Genomic DNA, 14,630 nt, shown 5'->3' with positions numbered 1-14,630 from the left:
TTAAGCGCCTAAGTATGAAATTAGCGGGAAGTTGCAGGGATGGCCTTCAGGGTCAACCGTTTTCCTAATTTTTTTTGGATCGATTTATGTATTATTTTGAGCTCTCCGAGCTTGGAGAGATAGCTTTTCTATGCTTCTTCGAGCTCAAAAGTCTAAAAATCATACTATCTCATCAAAAACGATCCGAAAAGAAATGTTATGTGAACTTATGCAAAATTATGTAAAGTTATGTGAAGTTATGTGGAAAAAACACTTGAACGAATTGATTGAAATTATGTGAAATTATGTGAAATTATGTGCAGGAAACACTTTTCGGTTTTCTTTCGTTCATGATTTCTCTTGAACGAATCGACTGAAATTATGTGAAATTATGTGAAATTATGTGAAGTTATGTCGAGAAAACACTTTTCGGTTTTCTTTCGTTTATGATATATCTTGAACGAATTGACTGCACGGATAGAAGGATTTATTTGTATTAAATAATATTTGTTAATAGCTAACAAATCATTTATTAGAGACCATTTTTTAATGTTAAAGAAATATTTCTTAGTATTCAAAATGATTTGTTTGTATTCAATAAATCTGATATTCATTTATTAAGTATTAATAAATCTTTTTAAATACTAAGAAATATTTGTTAAGGCCTAACAAATGGCTTCTAATAAATGATTTGTTAAATATTAACAAATCTTTTTAACTATAAACAAATCTATTAGTGTGAAGTTATGTGAAATTAAATTCTATGTCAAAAGTATAGAAAGACTATCTCTTTGAGCTTGGAGAGCTCAAAATAAGACATAAGTTGTTTTTTTGAGCTCGAAGAGCAATTATTAGTGCAATTTTAAGCGCCTAGGTATGTAAGTGGCGGGAAGTTGCAGGGATGGCCTTCAGGGTCAACCGTTTGTCTAATTTTTTCTTGGAATGGTAATTTATTATGTCTTCTCTAATTACCGATCCATAAATTAGTCAATAAACAACATTGATTCTTAAATGATTAATTTATGCAAACGCGTCAAATGGTTCGATTCATCCCCGCTTGGGGGTAATTGAACTAATTATATTTAAACTTCAAACCCGAACTTTTAATATAAATAATAAATATGTTTACTTACCTATATAGCTCTAATCTTTAACCTGTAATTTTGTTGATTCATTATATCAAGTATCTAATAAAAAATTCAACCAACGCGGGATTTTACACATATACACTGTAGATACTTCAATAAAGCGCTCCGTGCACACCTTGAACCTTAAATTCAACCAATAGCTAGATTACATGCTCATCCGGCATGTTTTGATGGCGGCAATTTAAAAATTTCAGGCACTTTTAGTGCTTGACTTTATTATGGCATTTATCATTCAAAAATTTAAATTATCTGCGTCATCGGGATCTGCGTTAAAGATTTTCTGTGTAATCGGTTATCTGAGTAATAAGTAATCTGTGTAATAGAAAATCTGTTTAATCACAATCTGCGTAATCGGGATATGTGTCAAAGGGATCTGGGTAATAGCGCCATCTGTGTAATCGGAATCTGGGTAAAAGAGGCCGTCCCGTAATGTAAAAGTAACACGCATGCGCGGGACCGCCATGATTTAGAATTTAAATTTAACGCTCCTCAGTTTGGCGCGCTCTATTGGCCACTTAACACGTGTTCTATTTATTTTATTAGTTAATTAACCACGGACATTATTATACTCCACTTGTACTGTATAATAAACTTAATTATCTTCCTCAACAAATTACCTCACAAAGATTGCGGATAAATTAAGGTAATTTAATTAAATAAATATTTTGAATAGTATTATCAAGAGATAACAACAGAATTAGATGTAAGAAAAATGAATGTATAAGTTGTGACAAGAAAATTTATTATGTTTATTTTTATTTATTAATAATAGAATCCAAACACAGCTCGAATGGCGGGATATTTAAAATTACAAAATAAATGTTTATGATTATAAGTATACATAATATTATTACAATGATTACTTAAAATAGTATAAAAATATAAAAAAGGTACAAGATTAATGTTAACAGAGTAATTAATTTTTAAATTTGATTAATAAGATAAAATTCAGATTTAGTAGTAAGATTTCGACAATAAGATTTAAAAAAGACCAATAATGGTAAAAAACACATTGTTTGAGATACTAAATTAAGATTGATTTGAATTGAACTATATCACTAACTTAATAGATTAGATTATTACTTAAATCTGTAAACTGTTAATAATTGAAAAATTCATTTTCTTTTTGAAACTAAAAAACTAAAATTGGTTTCAACATAAAATTGCGAACAATAAAATTCTTTTATAAATAGGGGAGAGGTGCTGCAATCGTAACAAAAATTTTAATTTTTTTTATTCCATTTGTTTTTTTTTTACACGCTTTATATTAGCTTCACTTGTATGTCAGTTTGTCAGTATGTCAGTAACTCTCCGTGGGTAATCTGCGCGCCTGCGGCCTTCCTTGGTTCTGGTAGCCGTTTCTCAGGCTCGCTCTCCGAAATCGAACTCTGATTCCCCGTATTTATAATATTTATAAATAATTATTTTTTATTAGCTTCACTTGTATGTCAGTATGTCAGTATGTCAGTATGTAACTCTCCGTGGGTAATTTGCGCGCCTGAATATTTTTTATAATCAACAAATAATAGTTTAAAAAAACTAAAAAATCACGCTTTTATAAATAAACCAAACTAAAAAGTAAAAAATAAATAATAGTTTAAAAAACTAAAACACGCTTTTATAGAAAACCAAACTAAAAAATAGAAAATAAATTTAAATTAAGAATAGTGTTAAAATTTCAATAAATATAAATTAATAATAGTGTAAATAAAAAATGTATTTTATTTTAAAAAGCGTGGGGTGCTTTTTAAGATATTATCAAAATGATAATCACTCTACTCATATCTGTCAATAAAATATTTATAACTATTGACACCATGCACCTCACGCTTTTTTTAAAATAAAATACATTTTTTTTATTTACACTATTATTAATTTATATTTATTGAAATTTTTAACACTATTCTTAATTTTAATTTATTTTCTATTTTTTAGTTTGGTTTTCTATAAAAAACGTGCTTTTAGTTTTTTTAAACTATTATTTATAAGATAGTAAACTTAAAAACTGTCAAAAAGTTAGTTGATAGGGGAAGGACGGGCAAAACGGATATGATAATTTAAAAATGAAATAACAAATATATATTATAATCATATCCATTCTTAACTTTGGCTCATAACTTTTTAGATAATTGAAGTTTATAATTAAATTAAAATAAAAATAATAACAAAGAAATTCTTCTTCAAAATTAAAAAAAAAAAAGTCAACATTATCCGTTTTGCCCTACCAGGGCGGGCAAAATGAATATTCAGGTCGCGTAAAACGATTACTGATGGGAAAATACATTTCAATCAAAACAATCGTCGCAAAAATATCAACAGCGTCCTGAATATGAAGAAAAAAATCAAATATGCATCGTCCTTAATAACATTAAAATAATTACTGTATACTTACGATTTAAAATTTTATTTTTTTTTTCCTAAATTTCAATATTTATAAAATAAAATTCCCACAAGTATGCAAAATCAATACTTTATCGATAACGATAAGTGTAGTTACATAATAGATTGATAGATTGCAGTCTAAAATGTTTTTATCGACTGACCAGTGATTTAAAACGATTATTTATTTTACCGACTTAGTTAATTAGTATAAAGTTAATTTTAACTTATTAAAAATTTAATTTATTTAACTAAAGTCAGGGACCAAAATGGCGGCGCGCATGGGTTGCAATTGTAACACGTTCAAGTGTTGTTTAGATACTCAACAATTTCTAATACTACTTCGAACGGTAACAGTATAGTTTTTCGAAGTAATGGTCAAGTCTTAATCTTTTCTTAGCATCTATTATCCTGGTTTTAATTGGATTGTAATAGATCTTATAGAAAAGATATCTATCCGAATTCTGCCAACAAACTTCATGCAGGGAATCCAGTAAATCCTCCTCTTCGCGCACTAAAATTTTTAGTTTTTTATAGTCAAATACTTGCATGAAAAAATCATACATTGTCATTTTATTATCACCGAATTCAATAAAATGTTCCTGTAATTCTTTTTCAATGAAATTTATTTTGTAGTTATCTACAATCTCTCTGAGATTTTCGTCACTGGCAATTAATTCATCCATCAATTTTGTTTCTTCTTCTGGAACAGGTAATCCGAATGCATCCCTAAAGATCAGTTCGCATAAAATAATATTTATACAATATCTTTGATTTGATCAGATTCGTCCTGGACAATCCGACAGCTCATTTTCTGAATGAAAATGTATTGAATACTCAGACTTTTCATCTAGAGGAAGCGTGGCGTAGTATAAAGCCCTGGATAAGGACATAGAAGTATAATAAGGCAACAAATTCTCCAGTAGCAATTTAAAACTTCTGTAAGCTAATAGATTGGGCAAAAATGTTGCTGGGTCATTGTTAATCAGTGCATTCATGTCAGCCCCCCATCTAAATAAGTCAGAAATAAATGTTGGCTGGATATAATAATCATTGAACACCGTAATATGATGATAACGAAATTTTCCAAATTTCTTAGGATGAAATGGATAATGAGTTAGCGGCACATCATCATTATCGCGGTGGTTTATCAACTTATCCCTCAAATCAGGATCCTCAACATTTGACATAATGGTTGGAATATATGCATAACAGTCGTCTTCAACAGCGTACATCAGCAATGTTTTATTTGTAAGGCTTATAATGTCTAAGTTGACTTTTTTGAGATGTTTAATTATTGATGGCTTATCATAAATAACAGTATATGCAGCTAGTGGCATTTTGTCACCAAAATCAGAACACCATTTTCTATCTTTGACGTGCTTTGAAAAAATTTCTTGTCCAAATTCGGCATTGACATTCGCATTAGCTTCAACCAATGTTTTTATTTTACTGCCTACTTTTCGTTGGGAAGGCCTGTTTAGTGCTTCGTCTAATGGTTCATAAAAACAAGCCAAATGAATGGGTTGAGTCCCGTCAGCAGCCATTGCATTGACATTTGCTTTATAATCATTAACTAGTGACTCCACCACATAATTTTTATTTTTCATGCATGCAACATGCAATGCTGTGAATCCAGTAAATTCACCAGTTGTTATTATCGGTTCATTTACATCAATTCCATTTTCTAATAAAAATATAATATCTTCCAATTTGTTATCTTCGATAGATCGATACATCAATAAGTTGCCAGCTGTTGTTAAATTTAATTCAGGATCCATTTTATATCTTCTTTACTGTAATAATAATCATAGATAAATATATAAGTTATTAGATATTAAAATTTATAATAATACCTCTGCCAACTGTGGAGAATGTGACACAAAATATCTTATAAGCTTTCTTTTACTTTTATTTCTTCTTTGTATTTAATCACTTCACAATTCTAGATTTTCACTGTGGTTAATATTTAGTTTATCTGTGATTGATTTTATGTACGTTTACTTGGCTTGAGGCACTACGCGCATGCCTCCGGATTTATTTTTTAAAATTAAAATGAGACGAAGAACCCCTCGCGGTTTTGATAATGCCGTAAAAATACCGCAATTTTTCGGCATTTATGCTCATGCCGTATATTTACCGTTATAATTCGGTAATAATGCGGTTAAACTATAGTTGTTTTGGCCAGTTTTTATACTGTAGTTATACAGTATATATACTGCACTTATGCTGTACAGTTACCAAAAATATACTATACAATTACCGCATTAATGCCCAAATTTTACCCAAAAAATTCCAAATAATTACTGTAATAATACAGTACTTTTGCCGAATATTTTCTGACATAATAGACAATTATTAAAGATTTAGTTTTATTTTTAGTTCACTTCTATGTTAGAAATGAATAAAATGAAAAATTTCAAATTTTGCTTTTTATTCTCCATCGCTACTTTGCAAAAACAAATACTGTTTTTGAATAAAAAATATGTAGAATATTATTTTTTAATTAGGTATTTAGCGATAATTAATATAAAATAATACATATGTTAAGTAAATATATTCTAATTTTAATTTCAATTTTTAATTTCTCACTTGGAAAGTTGCAAATTTTCTAAAATCGAAAAGTTATATTGTTTCACATATATAATTATATTATTTAATTTTAAATATGCTTATCGTAAGATGAACGGTGTGGCTTAATGTATATAGAATAAGCAAAAAAATGATATTGTATAGACCGGGTAACTCAAATGGTAGAGTAGCCGACATGTCCCCGGGAGGTTCTGGGTTCGAATCCCAGTCCGAGCGTTATTTAATTTGACACCATTTTTTAAATATGGTTTTAATACAGTCATTTTACCGCCTTATTACCGTAAATATGCCGCATTTCCAGCGTAAATGTATCGCATTTTTACGGTAAATGTTCCGTAATTTTTCGATAAAAAAACTGACCAAAACAACCGCAAAAATGCTGAAAAAATACCGCATTAATACTGTATAATTGCGACATTTTTTCGGCATTTACAAAACCGCTAGGGGTACGGCACTGAAGTTGACAGACATTAGAAATTTTTTCTATAATTTTGCCACAATAAAATTGTTATTAGAAAAATTTAATAAAAAAATTCCACAGTTGAAAATTGAAAGAAATAATTTTTTTTTCTGCAATAATTGATTTATTGTTATAAAAATAAAAAAAATTCACTGTTGTCAGCTGACTTCAGTATCATGAAAAAAAAAAAATAAATTATAAGATCCAATTATAGTTAATTATTATAATTAATGTTTGACAAATATATCAGAAGACATCTGACAATTTTTACAATTTTTTTTTATTAAAAAAATTTGAAAAATTTGACATGTAGAAAATTTGCAAAAACTATTGTAATTTTAAAAAAATATTTTTTTAGTCCTTATTTAATTAATAAAAAAAAATTTTAACGTCAGCCAATTTTAGTGTCACACTTTATAAGTAAAAAAAATCATCAAAGATATTTTGTTGCGTAAATAAATACATATTAAAAGTAACGCGCATGCGCGTGGCCGCCATGACACAGAATTTAAATTAAACGCTTCTCAGTCTGGCGCGCTCTACTGACCACTCAACACGTGTTTTATTTTTTTTTTTTAGTTAATTACCTAAGAACATTATCATATTTTTATTATATTGTATAATAAACTTAATTATCTTCGTCAACAAATTAACTCACAAGGATGGCGGAAAAATTAATGCAATTTAATTTAAATAAATATTTCGAATAGTATTATTAAGAGAAAACAACGGAAATAGATGTAAGAAAAATTAATGTATAAGTTGTTACAAGAAAATTTATTATGTTTATTTTTATTTACTGACAATAGATACCAAGGCACAAGCCAAATGGTAAGGAATTTAAAACTACAAAATAAATGTGTATGATTATTAACTACGTAATATAACTCCAGTGATTACTTATTATAGTATAAAAATTTATAAAAGGTACAAGATTAATGTTAACAGGGTAATTGATTTCGAAATTTGATAAATGAGATGAAATTTCTATTTAGTCGTAAGATTTAGACTATAAGATTTAAACAAGACCAGTAATGGTAAAAACACATTGTTTCAGTCACTAAATTAAGATTGATTTGAATTGAACTATATCGCTAACTCAATTGATTATAGATTATTACTTTAATGTGTAAACTGTTGATAATTGAATAAATAATAGTTTAAAAAAACTAAAAACACGCTTTTTATAGAAAACCAAACTAAAAAATAGAAAATAAATTTAAATTAAGAATAGTGTTAAAAATTTCAATAAATATAAATTAATAATAGTGTAAATAAAAAAAATGTATTTTATTTTAAAAAAAGCGTGAGGTGCATGGTGTCAATAGTTATAAATATTTTATTGACAGATATGAGTAGAGTGATTATCATTTTGATAATATCTTAAAAAGCACCCACGCTTTTTAAAATAAAATACATTTTTTTTTATTTACACTATTATTAATTTATATTTATTGAAATTTTTAACACTATTCTTAATTTAAATTTATTTTCTATTTTTAGTTTGGTTTTCTATAAAAAGCGTGTTTTTAGTTTTTAAACTATTATTTATTTTTACTTTTAGTTTGGTTTATTTATAAAAGCGTGATTTTTAGTTTTTAAACTATTATTTGTTGATTATCAAAAATATTCAGGCGCGCAAATTACCCACGGAGAGTTACATACTGACATACTGACATACTGACATACAAGTGAAGCTAATAAAAAATAATTATTTATAAATATTATAAATACGGGGAATCAGAGTTCGATTTCGGAGAGGGAGCCTGAGAAACGGCTACCAGAACCAAGGAAGGCCGCAGGTGCGCAGATTACCCACGGAGAGTTACTGACATACTGACAAACTGACATACAAACTGACATACAAGTGAAGCTAATATAAAGCGTGTAAAAAATTAATTATCTTTTTGAAACTAAAAATCTAAAACTGGTTTCAATATAAAATTACGAACTATAAAATGCTTTTATAAAGAAGTTCAAGTGTTTGTTGTTTAGATACTCAACAATATCTAATACCAGTTCAAACGGTAACGGTATAGCTTCTCTAAGTGATGAAATTTTCCTCAAACTTTGGAGAAGTCTTAATCTTTCCGTAGCATCTTTTATCCTGGTTTGAATTAGAGTGAAATAGATCCGATAATAATTATAGTCATCAAAATTCAGCCGGAAAACTTGACGCAGAGCGTCCAGTAAATCCTCTTCTCCCGCCAACAATTTTAGTTTTTTATAGTCAAAAACTTGCACTAAAAAATCATAACTTGTCATTTTATTATTACCGAATTCAACAAAATGCTCCTGCAATTTTTTTTCAACGAAATTTTTTTTAACGTCATTTACAAACTCTCTGATTTTTTCGTCGCTGGCAATTAATTCATCCATCAATTTCATTTCTTGTTTTGGAACAGGTAATCTGAATACACACCTAATGACCAGATCTTTTATAGCGATGTCTATACAATTTTCTCGATCTTGTCTGATTTTTTCTTGAAGATGAATCAAATAAACTTCTGGACGGACATGCTTATACTTTTCAACTATAGGAAGCGTGGCGTAGTATAGAACCCTTGATAAAGACATAGAAGTATAATAAGGCAAAAACTCCTTCAGCAGATTTGGACAACTTCTGTAAGCTAAGAGATTGGGCAAAAATGTTGCTGGATCATTGTTTATCAGTGCATACATGTCAGCCCCCCAAATTGATAAGTGATAAATAAACGTTGAGTGGGGATACGAATTATCGAACACCGATCTTTTATATAATTGAAATTTTCCACATTTTTTAGGATGGAATGGATAATGAGATAGTGGTACATCATCATTATCGCGGTGGTTTATCAACTTATCCATCAATACAGGATCTTCAACATTTAACATAATCACTAAAATATATCCATAACACTCCTTTTCTGCAGCGTACATCAGCAATGTTTTATTTGTAAGGCTTATAATGTCTAAGTTGACTTTTTCTAAATAATAAATTAATGTTGGTTTATCATAAAGAACAGTATATGCAACTAGTGGCATTTTGACGCCAAAATCAGAACACCATTTTCTATCTTTGACGTGCTTTGAAAAAATTTCTTGTCCAAATTCGGCATTAACATTTGCATTAGCTTCTACCAATGTATGTAGTCTTATATAGCCTTCTTCGCGTGTGAGATAATAGTCTTGTAATTTGTCTAGTGGTTGATAAAAACAAGCCAAAAGAATGGGTTGAGTCCCGTCAGCAGCTATTGCATTGACATCTGCTTTATATTCATGAACTAGTAATTCCATCAAGAATGTATTATTCTGACTTTTCATACATGCAACATGCAATGCTGTGAATCCGGCAAATTCTCCAGTTGTTATTATTGGTTCATTTACATTAAATCCATTTTCTAATAACAATTTAACATCTTCCAATTTGTCATCTTTGATGGCTTGATACATCAGTGAGCTGCCAGCTGTCGTTCGATTTAATTTAGGACCCATTTTATATCCTCTTTGCTGGAATAACAATAATGATAATAATAATAATAATAATACATAAATATATAAGTTATTAAATATTAAACTTTACACTGATACCTTTGCCAACTGTGGAGAATGTGGTAGAAAATATCTTATAAGCTCTCTTTAACTTTTATTTCTTTTTTTTATATTTAATATTACTTAACTATTTTCAATTTTCACTGTTTTAAATATTTAATTTTAAAAACATTACTAATCGAAATTTTTTTTTTATGAAAAAAAGTTTCAAAAAAATTTGACATGTAGAAAATTCGCAAAAATTACTGTAATCTTAAAAAAATATTTTTTTAGTTCTTATTTAATAAAAAAAAAAAAAAAAAAAAAAAACAGCAATTATTAAATTTTTATTGCTTAAATAAATTTAAAAAAAAAAAAAACAAGTACTATTTGTGAAAGGTTATGTTTACAAGTGCATGATATTTAGATGTGTACATATAAATATAGGTATTGTAAAACTAACGCGCATGCGCGTGGCCGCCATGACACTGAATTTAAATTTAACGCTCCTCAGTCTGGCGCGCTCTACTGACCACTCAACACGTGTTTTAATTTTTTTTATTAGTTTATTACCCACGGATATTATTATACTTCTCTTAACAAATTAACTCGCAACGATGGCGAAAAAATTGAGGTAATTCAATTAAATAAATAATTTGAATAGTATTATCAAGAGATAACAACGAAATTAGATGTAAGAAAAATGAATGTATAAGTTGTTACAAGAAAATTTATTACATTTATTTTTAGTCATTGATAATAGAGTCCAAGACAGACTAAAGAGGAAGGTACTCAAAACTATAAAATAAATGTGTATGATTATAAGAATACATAATATTATTACAATGATTACTTATTTTTATTTATTTTATTTTATTTTATTTTATTTTATTTTATTTTATCCCGAGAAAAAATATTTATATATATTTATATATAAATTGGTTATATATGATTATATATAAAAAATGGCCAAATATAACCATATCTAATCATATATAATTATATATAATAATATATAACAATATTTAATTATATATTTATTACATCTAATTAATTATTGGGTTAATTTTATGGATAGAGTATTTAATATGGTCTTACGCAATTCTCTGTAACCAATTAAAATGCAAAAAAAAATATCTAGCTATAATTTTACGGCTATAACACCAGCGGTCACCCATCCAACTATTAACCCTGCTCAATGCTGCTTAACTTTAGTGATCTCCGTGCGTCTTGAAGTTTCTGTCTGCTCTGTGCTGCTGTCTTAGATGACAATGATTCTATGATCTACATAATGTATCATATGGGTTTATCATAAATATAATATAAAAATTGATTTTAAAATATATTTGGATAGTCATAATTCATAATTTATTTATTTTACCGAATCTCATTATAATATAACACTTATTTAAATAATAAAATAAATAATGATTTTACTATTAGGTAGTAGCAGAGCAGACCAAAACATCTCATAGGAAATGTAATAAATTTTGTATTTCAGAATTATTTAAACGTAATTATAAACATCATTTTATACTTTTTGTGATTACCAAAAAAAAATTTTTTTTCAAAGAAAAAATTTTTATATATGTTAATTATATATAAGCATATATAATTATATATGGGATTATATATAATCTTGGATGGCTGTATATTGCTCCATATATAGTCATTTATAATTATATATGATTATATATGACCTCATATACAATTCCATATATAATCATGTATGATTATATATAACTATATATAATTATATATGGAACTATATATAATCTTGCTTGGCTGTATATTGCTCCATATATAGTCATATATAATTATATATGATTATATATGAACTCATATACAATTCTATATATAATCATGTATGGTTATATATAATTATATATGGAACTATATAATCTTGCTTGGTTTTATATTGCTCCATATATAGTCATACATAATTATATATGATTGTATATAACCTCATATACAATTCGGTATATAATCATGTATGATTATATATAATTATATATATTTATATATAATTGTATATGGAACTATATATAATTCTGCATGGCTGTATATTGCTCCATATATAGTCATATATAATTATATATATCTTGTATACAATTCCATATATAATCATGTATAGTCATATATGATTATATACAATTATATATGATTATATAGAAACATTTTTTCTCGGGATTTCAATAAACAAACCCAACAGCCTAGGCCATTAACAGGGTTAATAATACAATCGTTAGTACATAAGAAAAATAAATTTTTGATGTATAACACGATGACTTATATACGTGACTGAATAAAGTAGTCAGTACTTGTCTCGGATAGCTTAACTGGTAGAGCCCTTGGCGCGTAACCGAGAGATCTGGGTTCGATTCCCAGTCTGGGCTGTCTGATTATTTTTTCAATTACGGAAAAATTCCCACTGAATAGGTTCCCCCCTTTCCCCTATCCGTTCTTTCCCAACTCCCTTAAAAAATTTGCTTTAATATGGCTCTAAAAAAAAAAAAAAAAAAACAAAAAAAAAAATTTTGATTTGATATGGCTAGTTGCTAGCATAGTGATTTCATTCATTTATACTCATGAAAATTGCTGAGTAATTATTGCTTATTACTTATTAATTATTACCTATTAAAAATTACTTATTAACTATTAATTCATAATTGCAAATCTTTAACGCCACTTAGTTGCTAGTTTGCCAAGTAACGCAGTTACATAGCCATTAGGACAATTCAACATATCAAGTGCAGGTTCCCATTGATAAAAGCGATTCACTGTATTAGAGATGCGATATATTGGCGCTGCCTGAGATAAGTTAGATTTAGCAATAGGTATGTACATTGGAGTTTGATTTCTCATACCTAAGACTGGTATCTTAAATTTAAACAGTGATAGCAATTGAGGACAATCCACCAAGTTGTTAAATAATTTAGTTGCAAAGGAGAATTCCGCACAGATGCGTCTTTCATCGAGAGTAAGATATTCGCATTCTTTGCATAGCGTGAGATCTGCAATTCCCCGAGCCGGATAAAGTCCAGTTTTTTTCCAAATTAAAAATTTTAAAAACCTTCTTTGAACTCTTTCAATCTTAGTGGACTGTCCTGATTGAGTAGGAGACCATACTAGCGAGGCATACTCAAGTTTTGGTCTAACAAATGTATTATATAACAATTTAATGGCATTAAGATTATTAAAGTTTTTTGAAACTCGAGTAATGAACCCTAGCGTTTTCCAGGCTTCAGACATAATATTATTAATGTGCGTTGCAAAAGTAAGTTTACTGTCAAATGTTACCCCAAGTATTTTGACTGTAGTACTCTTATCTAAAATTGTTCCAGATATGTTGTAGTCAAAGTTGATAATATTTTTCCTCCGAGTGAGTGTTAATACGCAACATTTGTCAGCATTGAGTTGCAGCCCATTGTCCTTACACCATTGCACCATGCATTCAATGTTACGTTGTAAAAATATGCAATCATTTAAATTATGTATTCTCATATACAGCTTAGAGTCATCAGCAAATAAATCAAAGAAACAGGAAGTATGCTGTGCTAGATTATTGATAAAGATTACTTATAATAAAGTATAAAAATATAGAATAGGTACAAGATTAATGTTAACAGGGTAATTGATTTTTAAATTTGATTAATAAGATAAAATTCAGATTTAGAAGTAAGATTTAGACAATAAGATTCAAACAAGACCAATAATGGTAAAAACACATTGTTTGAGTCACTAAATTAAGATTGATTTGAATTGAACCATATCGCTAACTTAATAGATTAGATTATTATTTCAATGTGTAAACTGTTAATAATTGAAAAATAAGAATTTTTTATTTTAAACTAAAACTAGTTTTAATATAAAATTACGAACTATAAAATTCTTTTATAAATACATTCAATTGTTTGTTATTTAGATACTCAACAATATCTAATACCAGTTCAAACGGTAATGTTATAGCTTTTCTAAGTGATGAAATTTTCTTCAAATTTTCGAGAAGTCTCAATCTTCCCTTAGCACCTTTTATCCTAGTTTTAATTGGATTATTATAGGTCTGAAAAATCGTCATCAAAGTTATCAGAAGCCCACCTGAAAACTTCATACACAGCATCCAGTAAATCCTCTTCTCGCGCTAAAAATTTTAATTTTTTATAGTCAAAAACTTGCATTAAAAAATCATATGTTGTCATTTTCTTATCGCCGAATTTAATAAAACAGTCCTGTATTTTTTTTTCAATGCAATTTCTTTTGTAGTCATCTACAAACTCTCTGAGATCTTCGTCGCTGGCTATTAATTCATCCATCAATTTTTTTTTCTTGTTCTGGAACAGGTAATCTGAGTACACTTCTAAAGACTAGATCTTTTAAAACAATAGATATACATTTTTTTTTGGTTTATTCTGAAATCTACTAGATAATTAATGACCACATCTTCTGAATTGTGACGTAATAAATGCTCAAGATCTTCATCTAAAGGAATCGTGACGTAGTATAAAACCCTTGATAAAGACATAGAAGTATAATAAGGCAAAAACTCCTTCAATAGATTTGGA

General features: G+C 28.0%; 3 protein-coding genes across 5 annotated transcripts in view; 1 reads left to right on the top strand and 2 right to left on the bottom strand.

Annotated features, from left to right (window-relative positions):
- The window catches only part of LOC123269922, a 61,684-nt gene that overhangs the window by 41,053 nt on the left and 6,001 nt on the right, over positions 1-14,630 (bottom strand). Inside the window, exon 1 of one of the 3 annotated variants that reach the window (XM_044735854.1) lies at positions 5,363-5,531. The exons of the other annotated variants lie outside the window; for them this stretch is intronic. The gene's annotated coding sequence lies outside the window, so the exon portion shown is untranslated. Of the gene's footprint in view, positions 1-5,362; positions 5,532-14,630 lie in introns of those variants that run through there. 3 annotated transcript variants of the gene reach the window in all.
- Positions 7,206-14,630, top strand: part of LOC123269928 (adenosine kinase 2) — an 82,241-nt gene continuing 74,816 nt past the window's right edge. The window contains exon 1 of the mRNA XM_044735868.1: positions 7,206-7,237. Coding sequence (XP_044591803.1) covers positions 7,221-7,237 — 17 coding nt within the window. The 5' untranslated portion in view covers positions 7,206-7,220. The remainder of the gene's footprint in view (positions 7,238-14,630) is intronic.
- On the bottom strand, positions 8,469-10,252 carry LOC123269924. Its single transcript, XM_044735861.1, has 2 exons — positions 10,129-10,252; positions 8,469-10,047 (listed from the first exon to the last, which is right to left on the bottom strand). Exon 2 carries the CDS (start codon positions 10,030-10,032, stop codon positions 8,503-8,505), a length of 1,530 nt encoding a protein of 509 aa, XP_044591796.1. The 5' UTR covers positions 10,033-10,047; positions 10,129-10,252; the 3' UTR covers positions 8,469-8,502.

This window comes from Cotesia glomerata, linkage group LG7, assembly GCF_020080835.1.
Source record: "Cotesia glomerata isolate CgM1 linkage group LG7, MPM_Cglom_v2.3, whole genome shotgun sequence".
Classification (NCBI taxonomy): Eukaryota; Metazoa; Arthropoda; class Insecta; order Hymenoptera; family Braconidae; genus Cotesia; species Cotesia glomerata.
Note: the sequence above shows the minus strand (reverse complement) of the source record. Positions and strands in the feature narration are given on the sequence as shown.